At 59.1% G+C, this 17,890-nt stretch overlaps 1 protein-coding gene across 8 annotated transcripts; it reads left to right on the top strand.

Moving 5' to 3' along the window:
• The first annotated feature begins 6,536 nt into the window (after window positions 1-6,536).
• DENND6B (DENN domain containing 6B) lies at window positions 6,537-17,274 on the top strand. 8 transcript variants are annotated; one of them, XM_068970111.1, is made up of 20 exons: window positions 6,537-6,647; window positions 11,969-12,007; window positions 12,078-12,120; window positions 12,630-12,742; window positions 13,153-13,233; window positions 13,790-13,895; window positions 14,013-14,092; window positions 14,166-14,228; window positions 14,495-14,550; window positions 15,065-15,187; window positions 15,270-15,365; window positions 15,459-15,553; window positions 15,673-15,738; window positions 15,874-15,938; window positions 16,017-16,106; window positions 16,189-16,242; window positions 16,383-16,492; window positions 16,596-16,698; window positions 16,787-16,861; window positions 16,943-17,191. In XM_068970111.1, the coding sequence occupies exons 1-20, from the start codon at window positions 6,552-6,554 to the stop codon at window positions 17,063-17,065; spliced, it is 1,677 nt and encodes a 558-aa protein (XP_068826212.1). In that variant the 5' UTR covers window positions 6,537-6,551; the 3' UTR covers window positions 17,066-17,191. The 8 variants fall into 8 exon arrangements, 7 of the variants coding, with proteins under 7 accessions (XP_068826212.1, XP_068826208.1, XP_068826206.1 ...); XM_068970107.1 differs by having other exon boundaries at window positions 15,874-16,106; window positions 16,596-16,861; window positions 16,943-17,274; XM_068970105.1 differs by having other exon boundaries at window positions 15,673-15,938; window positions 16,596-16,861; window positions 16,943-17,274.
• Window positions 17,275-17,890: the final 616 nt, after the last annotated feature.

The following is a 17,890-nucleotide window of genomic DNA, read 5'->3' as shown; positions in this document are numbered from 1 at the left end:
CCCGCGTGCTCAGTTGCTCAGTCCTGTCTGACTCTCTGCGACCCCGTGGACTGCAGCCCGCCAGGCTCCTCTGTCCATGGGGTTATCCCAGCAAGAATACTGCAGTGGGTTGCCCTTTCCTCCTCCAGGGGAATATTCCCGACCCAGGGATCAAACCTGAGTCTCCTGCATTGACAGGCAGATTCTTTACCACTGAGACACCTGGGACTCCCCAGATGAGAAAACTAAAATCAAACAGGACCAACACAGAGACACCCACACCTGTATACACCATAGCCAAATGCCTGGATGTCAAAGACAAAGAAATCCATGAAAACCGCAAGAGGAAAATGACCCCCATCACACCCACGGGAAGGATGACACAGTTAAATAGCTGACTTCTCACAAGAGACGATGGAGGCCACAGGCAGTGAAATGACGCGTGCAAAGTGTCGAAAGAAAAACGAAACAAACAAGAAAAGTGTCAAAGGAAAGACAAAACCTGCCAATGAATAAACTTTATACTCAGCAATACCATCCTTCAGAAATGAAGGCTGGAGAGAAAAATGAAAATGAGATAAAGATAGTCCCAGTAAACAAAACAGGCCATTTATCGGGAAGAGATTTGCCTTATCAGAAACACTAAAGAAAGTTCATCAAACTGAAAGAAAATGAAAAGAAAAAGAAAGTTCTTCAAGCTGTTCTCTCAAATCAATAGGAGTGAAGGAAAAAAAAATTTAAGACAGGAAAAAAAAAAAACAAACCAGGAGTGAAGAACCAAATTCAACAACTTATAAAAAGACTTACCAACCAAGATCAGTGGGGTTTATCCCAAGAATGCAAAGTTGGTTTAGCATCTAAAATTCAATTAATGTAACACACTATATTAATAGAAAAGAGAATAAAACCCACAAGATTGTCACAATAGCTGCAGAAGAGGCATTTTACTAAATTTAACACACATTCGTGATAAAGACTCTCAACAGACGAGGACCAGACGGGAAATTCATCAACTTCATTAAAGGAAAAAACCTATAGCTAGCATCAAACTTAATGGTGAAAGGTGTTATGCTTTTTAAAGACTGGAAATGAGCCAAGGATGTCTGCACTTGCCACCTCAGTTCTGCACTGTAGGATTCTGCATGCAAGCAGCTGGGAAGTCACCAATCTCTGCTGAGAAGTAAGGGGCTAAACAAACTCAAAAATTAGCAACTCTTCTTGGGTCTGTAAGAGAAGGGAGGACACAGCCATCCACTCTTCCCAAGGTAGGAGAGACGGGCAGGTGAATACAAGTCGTCACAGTCTGCAAACATTCATGAGAGAAACTGACTTGAAACTCTGTGTGGGGAGGTGGGACTGAACTGTAATTTATGAATTTCTGGAGGCTCACCATAGCAGGTCTGAGAGTTAAAAACACCACGGGGACTTGGTCCTAAGGGAGTCCATACAAAACCGTGAGGTTTACCCCTGGAGCATGACCAGGTCCCCAAGTAAACATCGCAGCAAAGTCCCCTCAAGCTTTCTGCCAGGGGAGGGAGGGAACCATTCCCAACGTCCTGAGCACTCTGTTTTTCCTAACAAGGCTGCCTTCAAGGAAATCTTGTTAGCCAGAGCCTGACCTGCTGGGGTGTTATCAGAGCCTAACTGACCTCAGAAAGGGAAATGTGCAGCTCCAGCCTCCCCTGGGCATCCTGGCCCAACCAAGGGGAGATATAAAATGGAGAAACACTTGTGAAGTTCCCATGCAGAGGCACAGGCTCAGGAAGAGACTGGGGGCTCTGGCCCCAGGGAAGAGGGTTTCCTCTCCCCTCCCCGCCCCGGACATTGCTAACGCTTGTTGTGAGCGGGTCCTTTCACCCAGGACACCATGTCTGGCTGCCACAAAATAATGACAAGCCAAATCACACAATCAGACGGCAAAAGACACAAGCTGAAGGGACGAAGCACGGTTCAGAGCCAGACGTGGCGGAGAGATTGGAGTCATCAGACTAGCCATGATGTTCACAGGAAAAGGGTACAAGGTAAAATCAACAGAGGCAAAGGGCTCATGGGGCCAAGCCTGGGCAAGACCACGTGCCAGCTTCCAGGGTCCTCCTGGACTTAGACCAGAGAAGCTTAATTGTCCCAGGGATTCATGACAAAGGGTGTGACGCGTTGCCAACCAGGGAAGTTCATTAGAAACTCAGCACCCACGGTTTTAGCAGGAGCTTATATTTGTTTGCTAAGGCCGCTGTAACAGATACAAACCTGGGGAGCTGAACAACAGAAATCTGTTCTCTCACAGTGTAGGAGGCCAGGAGTCTGAAATCAAGGTGTCAGCAGGCTTGGTTCCTTCCGGAGGCTTTGAGGGACAAACCACCTCACACCTCTGCTAACTTCTGGTTGCTGCCAGCAACGCATATAGGTTTATCACTGAAGTCCCCATCTCTATCTACGTACCTACTTATGACTGTCCAGTCATTGCTGCACGTGGGCTTTCTTCGGTTCCGGAGAGCAGGGGCTACTCTTCCGGGTGGTCCAGGGGTTGAGAATCTTGCTGTGCTCCGCAGCAGCAGAGCTGCCCCCACTTGCCGCAACGAGAGAGAAAGTCTGTGCACAGCAATGAACACCCAGGACAGCCAAAAAACAATGGAAAAGAATTTAAATTAAAAAAAGTAATAAAAAGGCTGACAACATCAAATGCTGGCAAGGATGTGGAAAAACTGGAGCCTTCATACATTGCTAGTGGTAACATCAAATGGTAAAGCCTCTTTGGAAAATAGTTTGACAGTTTCTTATAAACTGAACATACAGCCCAGAAAAGGTGGAGAAGGAGGAGCTGTGATAATGTGATAACTGGAGTCCACTGGAGGAGCTTGGAGGCTTCTCAAAGGTTGGGCTGTGACAGTCTTTGATTGGCTTGGATGTCCTTGTGGGGAGGGAAGTTTTCTGCTTCCGGTTAGAGAAAAAGTAGAGACACCTGTCTTCCTGTTTCTTGTAACTGATGGTGAACCACGAGCATGGGAACGCTCCCAACCAGAGCATTCTGGCTATCCTGGCTCCAACTTCAACTGAAATCTCTTTAAATAACTCCACTGAGAGTGGATTATGAAAATGTCGTGTATCCAGACAGTGAACTACTAGCCATATAAGGGAACAAATTACTGATATTCACAACAACATGAATGAACTTCAGAAATACTATGCTAAGTTATGACCAACCTAGACAGCATATTAAAAAGCAGAGACATTGCCAACAAAGGTCCATCTATTCAAGGCTATGGTTTTTCCAGTGGTCAGGTATGGATGTGAGAGTTGGACTATAAAGAAAGCTGAGGGTTGAAGAATTGATGCTTTTGAACTGTGGTGTCGGAGAAGACTCTTGAGAGTCCCCTGGACTGCAAGGAGATCCAACCAGTCCATCCTAAGGGAGATCAGCCTGGGTGTTCATTCAGTTCAGTTCAGTTCAGTTCAGTCACTCAGTCGTGTCTGACTTTCTGCGACCCCATGAATCGCAGCACGCCAGGCCTCCCTGTCCATCACCAACTCCCGGAGTTCACTCAGACTCACATCCATCGAGTCCGTGATGCCATCCAGCCATCTCATCCTCGGTCGTCCCCTTCTTCTCCTGCCCCCAATCCCTCCCAGCATCAGAGTCTTTTCCAATGAGTCAACTCTTCACATGAGGTGTTCGAAGTACTGGAGCTTCAGCTTTAGCATCATTCCTTCCAAAGAAATCCCAGGGCCGATCTCCTTCAGAATGGACTGGTTGGATCTCCTTGCAGTCCAAGGGACTCTCAAGAGTCTTCTCCAACACCACAGTTCAAACGCATCAACTCTTCGGTGCTCAGCCTTCTTCACAGTCCAACTCTCACATCCATACATGACCACAGGAAAAACCATAGCCTTGACTAGGTGGACCTTAGTTGGCAATGTAATGTCTCTGCTTTCGAATATATTATCTAGGTTGCTCATAACTTTTCTTCCAAGGAGTAAGCGTCTTTTAATTTCATGGCTGCAGTCACCATCTGCAGTGATTTTGGAGCCCCCAAAAATAAAGTCTGACACTGTTTCCACTGTTTCCCCATCTATTTCCCATGAAGTGATGGGAGTAGATGCCATGATCTTCCTTTTCTGAATGTTGAGCTTTAAGCCAACTTTTTCACTCTCCTCTTTCACTTTCATCAAGAGGCTTTTTAGCTCCTCTTCACTTTCTGCCATAAGGGTGGTGTCATCTGCATATCTGAGGTTATTGATATTTCTCCTGGCAATCTTGATTCCAGCTTGTGTTTCTTCCAGTCCAGCGTTTCTCATGATGTACTCTGCATAGACATTAAATAAGCAGGGTAACAATATACAGCCTTGACGTACTCCTTTTCCTATTTGGAACCAGTCTGTTGTTCCGTGTCCAGTTCTAACTGTTCATTGGAAGGACTGATATTGATGCTGAAACTCCAATACTTTGGCCACATGATGTGAAGAGCTGACTCGTTTGAAAAGACCCTGGTCCTGGGAAAGATTGAGGGCAGGAGGAGAAGGGGACAACAGAGGATGAGATGGTTGGATGGCATCACCTACTCAATGGACATGAGTTTGGGTAAACTCCGGGAGTTGGTAATGGATAGGGAGGCCTGGTGTGCTGCGGTCCATGGGGTCGCAAAGAGTCGGACACGATTGAGTGACTGAACTGACTGAACTGAACTGAAGTGCAAGAAACCAAACAGAAAGGCTGCATATTATATGTAGCAGTTTCCTGTGTGCCTGGTAAGTCGCTTCAGTCCTGTCTGACGCTTTGTGACTCTATGGATTGTCGCCCGCCACGTTCCTCTGTCCATAGGATTCTCCAGGCAAAAATACAGGGGTGGGTTGCCATGCCCTTCTCCAGGGGATCTTCCCCATCCAGGGATCAACCCAAGTCTCCTATGTCTCCTGCGTTGGCAATCGGGTTTTTTTGTTTACCACAAGCACCAGCTGGGAAGCTATAGGGCTGTTGCAACAAATTAAGACAAATTTAGTGGCTTAAACAATACACACGTACAGTTCTGGAAGCCAGAAGTCTGAGTTGCATCTTATGGGGCTTAAATCAAGGTGTCAGCAGAGCTGCATTCCTTCTGGAGGTTTGAGGGGAGAATCATTCCCTCGCCTGGTTCTAGCTTCTGGAGGCTGCCTGAATTCCTTGGTTCATGGTCCCTTCCTCCGTCTTCAAAGCCAGAAGTGTGGCAACTACCAGTTTCTGATTCCCTAATCACATTTCCTTTTCTGACTCATTTTGTCCCATGGACTCTAGGCAGAGGTGTTATATCACTTGTTGTTGTCTAGTGTTTAAGCTGTGTCCAAGTCTTTTGCAACCCCATGGACTCGAGCCTGCCATGGATCCTCTATCCACAGAATTTCCCAGGCAAGAATGCTGGAGTGAGTTATCCTTTCCTTCTCCCAGGGGATCTTCCTGATCACTTGTAGGCCAAGGCAATTAATAGCTAGCAGGTCTCCACTAATCTCTTTTCCACTGCCAGTGCCGTAAGAGGTCATGTGTTCCAGAGGTAAGTCAAGAAGAGCCACCTGACTCTCCCATCGGTCTATGAACAGTGAAAAATCTACTGAAGACTTGGGAGTTGTTACTCTGACCTAGTCTATCCTAGGCTAAGTGTGGAGCTTTCCTTAAAAATAAAAAAAAATAAAATATATAGCGTGTCAGTTAAATTATTGTCTCAGCGCCAACCTCGCCCTTCCATGATCCTGCGTGTGAAGGGGGTGGGGGGATGAGACTCTGGGCCCACATTTTGAGGGGCAAGGGATGGTGATGCCGTAGAGGACGAGGGGGCTTGCCATCTGCCCCCAGCCACACTTCCCCACCGCAGCCGAAAATAAAACGGCACTGCTGGCTGGAGTTATGCGTTATACACAGAGTTCGGTTTGGACAGACGGGTCTTGTCCAACAGGGGCCCAGAAATATCTGGAAGAGCGGTGGGCCCAAGAGGCGAGGAGGGCACTTGCGGGGGTCTCCCAGCACCAGCTATCCGGGCTAAAGAAACCAAAAGTGCCCCAGAGGTCACACACGGACCCTCTGCAAATCCGCACACCAGGAGGCGACCATGGGGACAAAACTTAAGGGAGATCAGGACAGCCGGTAGAGTGGGAGGTCGGTAACGACGAAACCCGGCCGAGAAAGGCGCTCGCCAGGCTCAACCAGGCGGGGACACTCCGCGCCGCCCGGGGCAGCTCCCCCTCCCTGGCTCAGCTTCCCCGATCACTCCTCCCACCGGAAGTCCCTCCAGCCTCGGGCCGCTCTGGCCCGCGCGGGCGCGTCTCGCTGGTCGTCTTGGCGCCTCTCCGCCGCACGGCGCTCCTCCAGCCGCCAGGGGCGTGCGAGATCGCGCCTGGGCCGTTCTGGCCCGCGATGGCCGCTCGACTGCTCGGCCGCGAGTTGCGGACGCGCCCGGGCGGCTGCCGCTGGTCGGTTCCCTGGGCAACGCCTCGGGCCGTTTCCCGGGCAACGCTGGGCGGTGCCGGTAGCCGGGGCTATGGACCTGGGGGCCGGGGCCGGCGCCGGGCCGCAGCGGGCTCGCGGCCGCCTCGGCGCGCCGTCGTCCGGGATGCGGGCCCCGGGGACGCCCTGGGCACGCTTCTCGGCCTGGCTGGAGTGCGTGTGCGTGGTCACCTTCGACCTGGAGCTGGGCCAGGCGCTGGAGGTGAGGGGGCCGCGGGTCGGGGCCGGGGCGGCCGCGGAGGGCGGGTCCTGCGCTGTCGCTGGAGGCGGATGCGGCTCAGGCGTTGCCGAGGGGCCTGGGAATCCCACTCCCCGTGAGATACCCTCCGGTTCTTCCCCTTCTGGAACCCTGCACTGGTCCCCTCCTGAAACACTCCCCCCAAGCAGAGGGGAAAATGTGAAGTTGCCAAGACCTCCCATCGGGATGGAGGAGAGGGGAGCCCTGCATTTCTGATCCCCAAAGTGGCACACTTGATTCCTCCCCAGGAAAAGCCTATCTCCCCCCCAATCCCCGGCCTTTCCCACACTATGACACCTTCTCCCCTCAGTTACTCCAGCCAGAATCCCAGAGGTCACCCTTGACTCCTCCCCTCCCTCCACGCCACATCCTGGGAGGATGCAAGGCTGACAGCTCCACCTGCGGCGCCGCTCCAGATTCGTCAATCTCAAGTCCAGTATCTGTGGTCTCTTGCTTAAGCCTTTGGGCTCCTCCTTGTTCACTTAGAACCTGATCCGGACCCCTGGTGGGTCACATCCAGCCCCCGGAGTCATCTTTCTGTGCACTGACTGCACCCAGCCCACCCAGCCTAGGGGATCCGCCCTGCCTTAGAGACTCTTTCCCACCCCCACCCACATGGCTGTCGAGGACAACGTGACAGACGCGGGGAGGAAGGCCTTCTGTAGTGGAGCAGGCCTGGCGGGATGGTCTTCTCTGTGCCCTGAAGGCCAGACGCAGACCGTGGAGCTGACCAGGGCTGGGGAGGCTTAGGAGGGAGGCTCCTGCACGCTGTCTGAGGCAGCTTTCTGAGAACCCAGGAGGTGGTGGATCCCGTGACTGTAGCTGGCTGAGGTGAGCCTGGTCAGCCGTCATGGGAAAGCCAGCATCAGGGTGAAGGGCTGTTTTCCAAGCCCTTGCTGAACTCCACGAGGCTGTGGGAAGCTCAAGTCCTAATGGGCAGAGGGCTGACACTACCCGGCTCGCTGTGGAGACCCATTCACCACACCTGTCCCCTCATGGTGCACCAGCCTAACTTGATGCAGGAACCTGAGACCAGAGAGGTCAGGTGATCTGCCCAGTATCACAGAGTCCATTTTCCTGCTGGTGCCCAAATTGTTCCCAATGAAAACACGAGGGAAGGGAGTCTACTGTTTCCTTAAGGCATTCTTATGTATGATTTTCTAGAACTTAACCATTCAAGCAAGAGCAGTTAAAGGCTCTATGTGCTGGGCTTCCGAGCTTTGCTGGGGCTGTATAACTCTTGGGGTGTTGGGGGGCCAGTGCATCTGTGCAGGGATCGGGTAGGGCAGCCCCCCGGTGCTCACCGGTTTGCGTCTTGTCTTTCTTCTCTGCCCTGGAGATTGTGGGGAGGATCAGGGGTCATTTCAGCTGAATCCACAGTCAGTCACGGAGCACCTGCTCTGCACTTACCTGTTTATTCTGGGCTTGGCCTGGCTGAGCACCACAGAGGCTCTGGCACTGTGCTCGGCGCTGGGGCAGGATGGAAGACCCGGGAACTGCCCTCCGGGCGCTCGTGGGTCACGGAGACTTCCATGGGCAGACGCAGCTCAGAGGAAGGAGCAGCGCTTGGCCAGATCTTGGAGGATGAGAAGGAGGCATCCAGACCTGGGAGGGGGGCTGTTTCAAGTAACCCCTCCCCCCAGAAGCCAGCAAAAGCAAAGGCAAGGAGCCAGCCATTCAGTCACTCAATAAATCCAGTATCAGTTGACTGCCACCAGCCAGGCGCCACGATCCTGGTGCTGGACATGAGGACCCAGAGCTGGGTGCGATCCTGGGGCCTGCCCACCGGGAGTTCACGTCCTGTGCTAGAGACACAGCGTCAGTGGCTCAGGCCCCACCCCGAGCAGGCAGCATGTGTGTCGTGTCCCACGCTCGTGGTTGCTCTGGAGCCTGCAGGCAGGCAGGGGTCAGACATGCGGGGAGGGCGGGCAGGGGCCCAGCTCTGCTGCCTCGGGCCTTGGCAGCGCTCGTCTCTGCAGCCCTGCCAGCCATGAAACCCGTGCAGTGATCTACGGGCGACGGCTCAGGGGGTCCTGGCTCTGCCGGGTGTCCGCGTCCCCTGGCTGGCCACAGCTCCCACACCGCACAGTCTCACGACTCTTTCAGTCTCCGAAACTGCCGAGGGCTCGAGGGGCTTTTTATGTGGGTCGCATCGATCAACATTCTCAACTGAAAAATTAAAAATGCATATTAATCCATTTTAGAACAAGAGATACCATGTATATTAATACAGCTATTAATATTCCCACCAAAACAACCATATTTGCAGAAACAAGTTGAGTGAGGAGAATGGCATGATTTGATACTTTTACATCCCTTTTCATGTCTGGCCAAATGGAAGGCAGCTAGAGAGACCCCCGGGCCTTGAAGACCCCCACGCCAGCTTCAGTCAGTGCCCCTGACGCCCTGCGTCACAGCCTCGGTGGGAAGGAGAGATTGAGGAGGCGGCCTCGGCTCGGGGAGCCTGGAGCGCCCACACCGCACGTGCAGAAGCGTTTTCCGAGAGGCGCCCCTCCAGCAAGGCGAGGCTGCCGTGTTTGTCTTCCTCAGGAGGCCTGGGTTACGGCAGCACCGCCCCTGAGCCCTGAGGCTCGGGTGGAAAGGATGAGGCCCCGTGGCTCCAGGGGACGTGGCTTACCATGCGACAGGCTCCATACCCTTTGCCCACCGCTGTGGGTCTGCCCTGTTTGTCCCCTCGCTCAAGCGTGGCCTTCCCTCTGGCCTCTGCTCCCAGCTCCTAAACTCTGAACGCGGAGCCCTGGGCAGGGCTGCAAGCCTGCTCAGACGCTGCGAGACTCCTGTGCCTGCAGACCAGACTCAGACCCCTGACCCCAGCCCTGAGAGCCTGGTGTATCCTGCCCCGGCCGGCAGGAACCTGCCTTTCCTCTGCCCTTCTCAACAGGCATGCAGGGGCCCGGCCCGCGTGGCCCTTCGGCCCCTGCCTCTCTGGGTGCTGTCCCCAGGCACCTCTGTGGGCCTGCCCCACAAACAGTGTTTGGCCAACTCCCCTCCCACCTCTTCCCAGGAGGTTCAGTGGTAAAGAATCTGCCTGCCAAGCAGGAGATGCAGGTTCCATCCCTGGGTTGGAAAGAGCCCCTGAAGAAGGAAATGGCAGCCCACTCCAGTGTCCCTGCCTGGGAAATCCCATGGACAGAGGAGCCTGGCGGGCTGCAGTCGGTGGGGTCACAGAGTCGGTCGCGACTCACTCACTAAAGCAGCAGCCGCAGCAGCAGCCTCCCTCCTCTCTGCCCCTCCTTCTTGCTGCCACCTTAGCTGACATCTCGTGGTTTCTACGTGACCCACCTGTTCCACTGTCCTTTAGAGACATGTTTTCACACTCTCCATATATATAAGCCCCTGAGTTGTTGGGGGTTCAGTTCCAGGCCATTGTAGTAAAGCCAGTCACACAGATTTCCTGGCTTCCCAGCACATATAAAAGTTATGGCTACACTAGCTTCCTGGTGACACGACTGAGCGACTTCATTTTCACTTTTCACTTTCATGCACTGGAGAAGGAAATGGCAACCCACTCCAGTGTTCTTGCCTGGAGAATCCCAGGGACGGGAGAGCCTGTTGGGCTGCCGTCTATGGGGTCGCACAGAGTTGGACACGACTGAAGCAACTTAGCAGCAGCAGCAGCAGCAGCAGCTTCCCTGGTGGCTCAGACAGTAAAGAATCCACCTGCAATGCAGGAGACCCGGGTTCTTTCCCTGGGTTGGGAACATCCCCTGGAGAAGGGAATGGCAATCCATTCCAGTATCCCTGCCTGGAGAATCCCACGGACAGAGGAGCCTGGCGGGCTGCAGTCCGTGGGGTCGCAGAGTCAGACACGACTGAGCGACTAACACTACCTCTCCTACGCTGGACTTGTATAATGAGAGTGCAAGAAATGGCACTGTATCTAAAAAACAACGTATGTTCCTTTATTTCAAAATGCTTTCCTGCTGAAAAATGCTACCATCTGAGCCTTCAGTAAGTCATCTTTTTGCAACAGTAATATCAAACACATAGATCACAGTCAATGAAACAAATACAGTGATGAAAAAGTTTTGAGATATTGTGGAAGTTATGTGGATGACACAGAAGTGTGATGTGAGAAAATGGCACCCGTAGAATTGCTAAACCCTTAATTTGTAAAATAGTCATGACATCCAGAAGCGCAATAAAGCAAAGTGTAATAAAACGAGACATGCCTGTACGGTATCTGGTCAGGGTCTACCCCCTGCCGGGGCTCCGAGGCAAAAGTGCCCGGGACATAGTCCCGGGCCTCTGGACACTCAGTGGCTGCAGAGGAGACAATAGGCCCAGAGCAAACAGAGACAGAAGCTATATGGTTGTGTCAGTGGGAGTCCCAGGGCCCAGCACTCACCATCTGGGCTTCAGGGCACAGCCCAGAAGAAGCCTAGTTTCAGCCAAAACCCAAGTCCTCCTCTGCCTGGGAGTTTGGCACAGAGTGAGTGAGAAGGGGGCCACGCACACCGGCCCCCTCGGCTCCTGGCCCACTGCAGGCAGCCACTGGAGCCAGCCTGCTGCTCTGAGCACAGGCTAGGGCAGTGGCGATGTCCAAGGTCCAGCTGCACTCTGGGGGCTGCCTGCCGTTTCTCTCGTCCCGCAAGGAGATCCATTCAGACCCGCTGCCTGAGCACAGGGCTGCCGGCCGGACAGGCAAGCCTCAACCTGCTTGGCTCCCCTCGAGCGTGGCCTGTCTCCCAGATATAGCCTGGCCAGCTGGTCGTGCTCCCTGGACACTTCTGGGGCTTGGGTACCCCACAGGTCGTGCTCCAAACCGGGAGCAGGCTGGAAGTTCCTGGACCCCTCACTAGTGGGGGTTGGAGTGAAGATGCTCAGAGGCAAGGGTGTCAGCGTCAGGCACCACCTAGTGAAGCTGGAACGAGGAGGCTGGCTACCTGCGCCAGCAGGCGGGGAGGGAAGGGTGCAGCCAAGCCCCTCTGGGTGGGCGGGGCAGACACGGAGGCCAGCAGGGCCTGCCCCCCTCCAAGTGAGGGGGCGTCTCGGGGATGGGCGGTTGGTCCATGGAGACGGAGAGGCCAGTCTGAGCAAGTGGCCGTGAGGGTGAGGATGTGGGCAGGGAGTTGAGCTCGGTCAGGGTGTGCTGGCCAAGAAACGGGAGTGGTCCCGTGCTGCAGGGGCTGGGGCGCTGGGGGGGCGGGGGTGGAGCCCCAGAGAGGGGCCGGGTCAGCAGGGAGTCAGAAGGGGTGGAGGGGGTGCAGCCCAGCGCCGAGCCAGCCCAGCCTGTGCCACCAAGCGGTCTGTGTCCCCCGCAGCTGGTGTACCCCAGCGACTTCCAGCTCACGGACAAGGAGGTGGGTCCCAGCCCTCTCGGGAGCAGAGCTCGCCTGGAGAGCAGACCCTCACCGGGTTTCTGTGTTTCAGAAAAGCAGCATCTGCTACCTGTCCTTTCCCGACTCCCACTCAGGTAGGCCACCCCGCCACCTCTCCCTGCCCTGCCCTGGGCGTCGCTCTGGGACCGGCCTGGCCCGCACCGCCTGGAGCCCCGGCCCCGCTTCCTCTGGGGAGATATTCTGAGTCCTGCGTGGCCGCCAGGCTCCCTGGCTCCTGTGGAAAGAGGAGTCTGGGCAGAGGGACCCGCGGGGTCTGGTCTTCACCCCAGCAGAGGGGCCACCGGGTCCTGGCCTCAGCCCCTCCCAGGGGCTCGCGTGTGCGGCCAGCCTGTTTTCCGTCCCAGGCAGGCTCAGCCAGGCCACACGGAGGTCCTGCCACCCCCCAGTGGGGTTCCTCGGTGCCCACGCTGCGGGGCTGTCTGTGAGCGTGTCTGTGTGCTGAGGTTAAACCCCGAGGTACAGGAGTCGGCACAGGGGCCTCTGTGGGGAGATGCAGGGGCCCTGGCCTCCCCCCTCTGATCCCCCAGGGGCTGGCAGGAGAGACTCCAGCTGGACCCAGCGTGACGGGTCTTCTCTTCCCCAGGCTGCCTTGGGGACACACAGTTCAGCTTTCGTATCCGTCAGTGTGGAGGGCAGAGGCGCCCCGGGCACGCGGGTGAGAAGCGCGGCGACAGTGGGGCCCCCGCGTCACTTCAGGTGAGCGGCTACCCCCTCCCCTCCACCACGGGCCAGGATCAGGCCGGGAGCTGCCCCTTCAGGCCGCCTGGCCCACCCCCCAGTCGGCAGGGTCTCCAACTGCCGCAGACTGAGCCTGGCCCCCGGCCTCAAGGGGGGGCTGGCCAGCCCTTCTGAGGCTCTGCAGGTGTCCCTGGAGCTGGTCCTGTACACCAGGGCAGGGCTCACGGTGCAGGCCTGCAGGCCTCCCGAGCCCCAAACCGCTGCCCGGGTCTGCAGAGATGTCCCTGGAGAGGTTCCCAGGTTCCCAGAGCCGAGGTTCACAGGCCAGCTGGGGGCTGGGGAGAGCGTGCCGCGGCCTGGGCGGGGGTCCACGGGGGCCGCAGGGAGCGTGGGCGGGGGTGCGGCCTGGCTGACACCCCTCCTTCCAGAGGGAGCCTGCACACTACTTTGGCTACGTGTACTTCAGGCAGGTGAAGGACAGCTCCGTGAAGCGGGGCTACTTCCAGAAGGTGAGCCCCGGGGTGGCTCCTCTGGGAGCTGGGGGCAGCCGCCGTCAGAAGGGACTGACGGCCTTGGGGTCCGGAGCCTCCAGGAGCACACCCTCCTCTGCAGCCCCGGGCACTTGGTGCCGGGCTGAGCCCACCACCACCCAGGCCGGGGTGTGGGCTCTGTGGAGGCCCTGCCTCGCCCTGCCCGGCCCGCAGCTTTGTCCGGCCCAGGCTCCCTGCCCCTCCCCGAACTGGGATGTGGGTGGGGCGCCTCATCACCGTCTCGATGACTTCAGTCTTGAGCTCAGGAACCAGAGCAGAAGGCGCTTGAATCCCGGGGAGACCCTCCCAGAATCTTGGCCGCATGCCTTTCCCAAAGGCCTGGGCTCCAGCTCGCTCTGCTGTGGTGGTGGTCTTCTAGTGACCTGAAGTCCCTCGTCAGGCTGTTCCTGAGACAGCCATCCTAGAAAGCCGGTGGGACGCCCTGCCCCGGCAGCCCTGGAGAGCCGGGCCCCAGGGCCCCTGCGGGGTCCCCACAGGCTGGGGCGGCGTCTCACCGGCCCCGGGGTCCCTGCAGTCGCTGGTGCTGCTGTCCCGCCTGCCCTTCGTCCGGCTGTTCCAGGCGCTGCTGGGCCTGGTGGCCCCCGAGTTCTTCGACAAGCTGGCGCCCTGCCTGGAAGCAGGTGAGCGGCCAGCAGGTGGGGCGGGGCCGCTGAGTCCACCTGGCTGTGGCTCCCGGTGGCTCTGCTGGGCAGCTTCCTCCAGGCCCGGCCTCTGACGCCAGCCGCCTGTGTCCACAGTCTGCAACGAGATCGACCAGTGGCCGGCCCCCGCACCGGGGCGGACCCTGAGCCTGCCCGTCATGGGAGTCGTCCTCCAGGTGGGGGCTGGCAGCCGGCACGGGGGCCCCTGTGCCTGTGGCCCTCCCGCCGCAGCTGCCCCTCGGTCCACAGGTGCACATCCCATCGAGAGCGGACACGCCTGAGCCCGGGCCTCCGGAGCCCAGCGGCCACGAGGTGGGCCCCCCCCCACGCCCCCCTGCTGCAATGCTGCCCCGGGCCGGGCCTCCCAGCTCCCCTGCTGGGGTCCTGGGGCCGGCCACAGCACAGACAAAGCCCATGACCCAGTCGGGGGCGGGGTGGCCTTGCCCACTCCTGGGCGCTGGGCAAGGGGAGACCTGTGGGTAGGGATGCAGCCCGAGAACCCCTCTGAGGGGGGCGCGGGCCACTTGGTGCTCTGGGGCAGCAGCCTCAGCCTCAGCCTGGCTCCTCACCCCTCGCAGACCCTGCTGCCAGCCCCGGTGGTCCTCCCCAGTGTCCACGAGCTGGACCTGTTCAGGTGAGCCCTGCACACCCCCCCCCCCCGCCCCCGCAGACGGTGAGTGGGCCCCGGAGGTTCAGGCCCATCTGGGCGGGGCTGCCAGGGGCACTGCCGGTCAGGAGCTGGCCCCCCGGCCAGTTCTGAGAGGGAGACTCGAGCAGACAAGGAGCTAGGTGCCCAGGGTCTGCACCTGGAGGATCCGAGCCCCATGGGCAGGCTGCGCAGGGCCGGCAGCGATGGTGCTAGGAGGTGCCGTGGGGGGAGGCCGTGCTCCCTAGGGGGTTGGCGGGGGACCCCACCTTTGGAGACCCGCCGCACCCAGCGGGAGCCAGGGATGCTGGCCTCAAGCCTGGGGGCCTCAGGGGCGGCCTGGATGCGCCCTCAGCAGGTTCCCATGACTCCACCGTTTCCCTCTGGTGTGAGTCCGGCGTCCACTCGGAGCAGGGCCCGCCCGGACCTGTGGCGGCAGGTGGTTGGGGCTGGGGAGCCCCTCGCCTGGCCAACACCCCCGCCGGCCCCCCGCCCCCTCCAGGTGCTTCCGGCCTGTGCTGGCCCACGTGCAGCTGCTGTGGGAGCTGATGCTCCTCGGGGAGCCCCTGCTGGTCCTGGCGCCCTCGCCCGCCGTGTCCTCAGAAATGGTCCTGGCGCTGACCAGGTGGGCTGGGCGGCCGCGCGGGGGGCAGGGGCCCAGGGCTGGCCCCGCGTGCTCACTGCCCCGAGGGCCCCCACCTCCGCAGCTGCCTGCAGCCCCTCAAGTTCTGCTGCGATTACCGCCCCTACTTCACCATCCATGACAGCGAGTTCAAGGAGTTCACCACGCGCACGCAGGCCCCGTAAGTGCTGTCCTCGGTGCCCCCCCCCGCCCCCCGCCCCCCGCCCCCCAACCTTGCCTCCTTCCCTCCCTCTTTCTCTCTCTCTCTCTCTAGACCAAACGTGGTCCTGGGAGTCACAAACCCTTTCTTTATCAAAACACTTCAGCACTGGCCCCACATTCTCCGAGTTGGGGAGCCCAAGACGTCAGGTGAGGCTGTCCCAGCCTCCACCCAGGGCCCCTGGGGACGTGCGTGGGGCCTGGTGGGCTCTGAGCCTGCAGAGACAGAGCTGAGGCCCTGAGGCCCGGCCGTGGGGTGTGTCTCGTAGGGGACCTTCCCAAGCAGGTCAAACTGAAGAAGCCCTCGAGGCTGAAGACCCTGGACACGAAGCCAGGTCCGTGTTCCTCTTCTCCTCCCGGGACCCAGAGACAGGCCTTGGGGGCGGGCAGGGGCGGGCAGTGGGGCTGGCACAGCCAGAGGGGGTGCCCCCACCCCCAGAGCAGAGCACGTGGCCCTCTGCCCTCCCCAGGCCTCTACACCGCATACACGGCCCACCTCCACCGAGACAAGGCCCTGTTCAGACGGCTGCTGAAGGTACCGCTGGGGGTGGGGTGCTCCCCGTGGGAGGGGGACCCAGGCCTGGCGCTTCGGCTCAGCCCTGGCGACCCCCAGGGCCTGCAGAAGAAGCGACCGTCAGATGTGCAGACGGCGGTGCTGAGGCGGCACCTCTTGGAGCTCACTCAGAGCTTCATCATCCCTCTGGTGAGGCCAGCACGGGGCGGGGGACGGGGGATGGGGGACAGGGGCGGGCTGTGGCCCAGACTCACTGCCCTCCCGCCCCCAGGAGCACTACATGGCCAGCCTCATGCCGCTGCAGAAGGGCATCGTGCCCTGGAAGGTGTGGTCCCAGGGGGGCTGAGGGTTCTCAGTCAGGGCCAGGGGTGTGCCTGGGAAGTGCCCCGGGGAGACTCCTAAGCGGCCCAGGTGTGCCCCTGTGAGGCTGGTCCTCCAGCACTGGCTCACTCGCTGCTGTTGCAGACTCCTCCCCAGATCCGCCCCTTCCGCCAGGATGACTTCCTGCACAGCCTGGAGCGATCGGGGCCCCAGCTCACCTGTGTCCTCAAGGGCGACTGGCTGGGCCTTTACAGGTGGGCGGCCCGTCGGCGGCTGTGGGCTCCCGCGGCCGGTGGGCGCGCGCACCCACCTGTCAGCCCACGGGAGCCCACAGCCGCCGCCCCCCTGCCCCGACAGGCGGTTTTTCAAGTCCCCCCATTTTGACGGGTGGTATCGGCAGCGGCGCAGGGAGATGGCCCAGAAGCTTGAGGCCCTTCACCTCGAGGCCATCTGTGAGGCGGTGAGGGGGTGCTGGGGGAGGGGGCTTGGCGGGGAGGCCGCTGCCAGAGTTGGGGGCCTTGGAGACAGACAGCCCATCGTCCGCGCAGAACATCGAGCTCTGGATGAAGGACAAGTCCGAGGTGGAGGTCGTGGATCTGATCCTGAAACTTCGGGAGAGGCTGGTGAGACGCTGCGCGGCCCTGCCCGCCCTCGGCCAGCCGGCCGTGCAGGCTGCCTGCCCCTGAGCCCCGCTGTCCCTGTAGGTTCGGGCACAGGGCCACCAGCTGCCCGTGAAGGAGGCGACCCTGAAGCGGGCACGGCTGTACATCGACACGGCCATCGGCTCCCTGCCCAAGGACCTGCAGGCCGTCCTGTGCCCTCCCTAGGACGGTGCCCGTGGGCTGCGGCCAGAGTCTGGCCGAGCTGCTTTCCTCCCCCGCCCCCCCACAAGTTCCCTGATGCCCCCCACCTGGCACTACCGCCGTCCAGCAGTAAAGGTGGCATTCGGAGCCGTAGCCTGGACCCTGACTGTTGGCGGCTCGTGTGCTAGCTGAGCTCACCTCCCCCTGGGCCCCACCTGCCTACTCCAGGGTCTTAGGCTGGTGGGGGTGGCACGCTGTGAGCCCTCACCGATCTGATCTGGGCCAAGGCCACCCACCCCCTCCAGACGCCCATCTGCCTGTACCCTGCAGGCCCAGGCATTGCCTTTGGTACGTCCTTTAGACCCACCAGGATGCCCGGCTCAGGACAGAAGACAGAAAGAGGTGGCTGCCAGGCAGACGCCTCCCTCACACAGGCGCCCCCGCCCCCCTTCTTGCCTGGAGGGGAGTCTTGGCTCCAGTCCTCGCCTGGGAGGGAGAAGCTGCTTCGCGCAGAGGAGTGCTGGCCTGTGGCTCGTGGGGCTTCTGCCAGGCCCCAGGTGCTGCCAGGCGGGTCCCGGGCCCTGTCTCGGTTCCATTCGAGGGACACCCCGCTGGACACCCCTCCCGCCACTCTGCCCTGCCCTGCCCCAGCTCACAGGCACTCCAGTGGCCCCCATGTGTCCATCTGCTCCTGCAGGCAGAAGAGGGTCTTAGACTCTAGCCGAATCCGGCCCCTGCAGCTAGAGCCCTCCAGAGTTTCAGGGCCCCAGGCTCCTTGGCAAGGACTGAGAGGCCCCCGAAGTGGCCCATGTGCCCGTGGGACACCTTGGAGCACTGGACCCAGGCCCG

Source organism: Capricornis sumatraensis, chromosome 4, assembly GCF_032405125.1.
Source record: "Capricornis sumatraensis isolate serow.1 chromosome 4, serow.2, whole genome shotgun sequence".
Lineage (NCBI taxonomy): Eukaryota > Metazoa > Chordata > Mammalia > Artiodactyla > Bovidae > Capricornis > Capricornis sumatraensis.
Note: the sequence above shows the minus strand (reverse complement) of the source record. Positions and strands in the feature narration are given on the sequence as shown.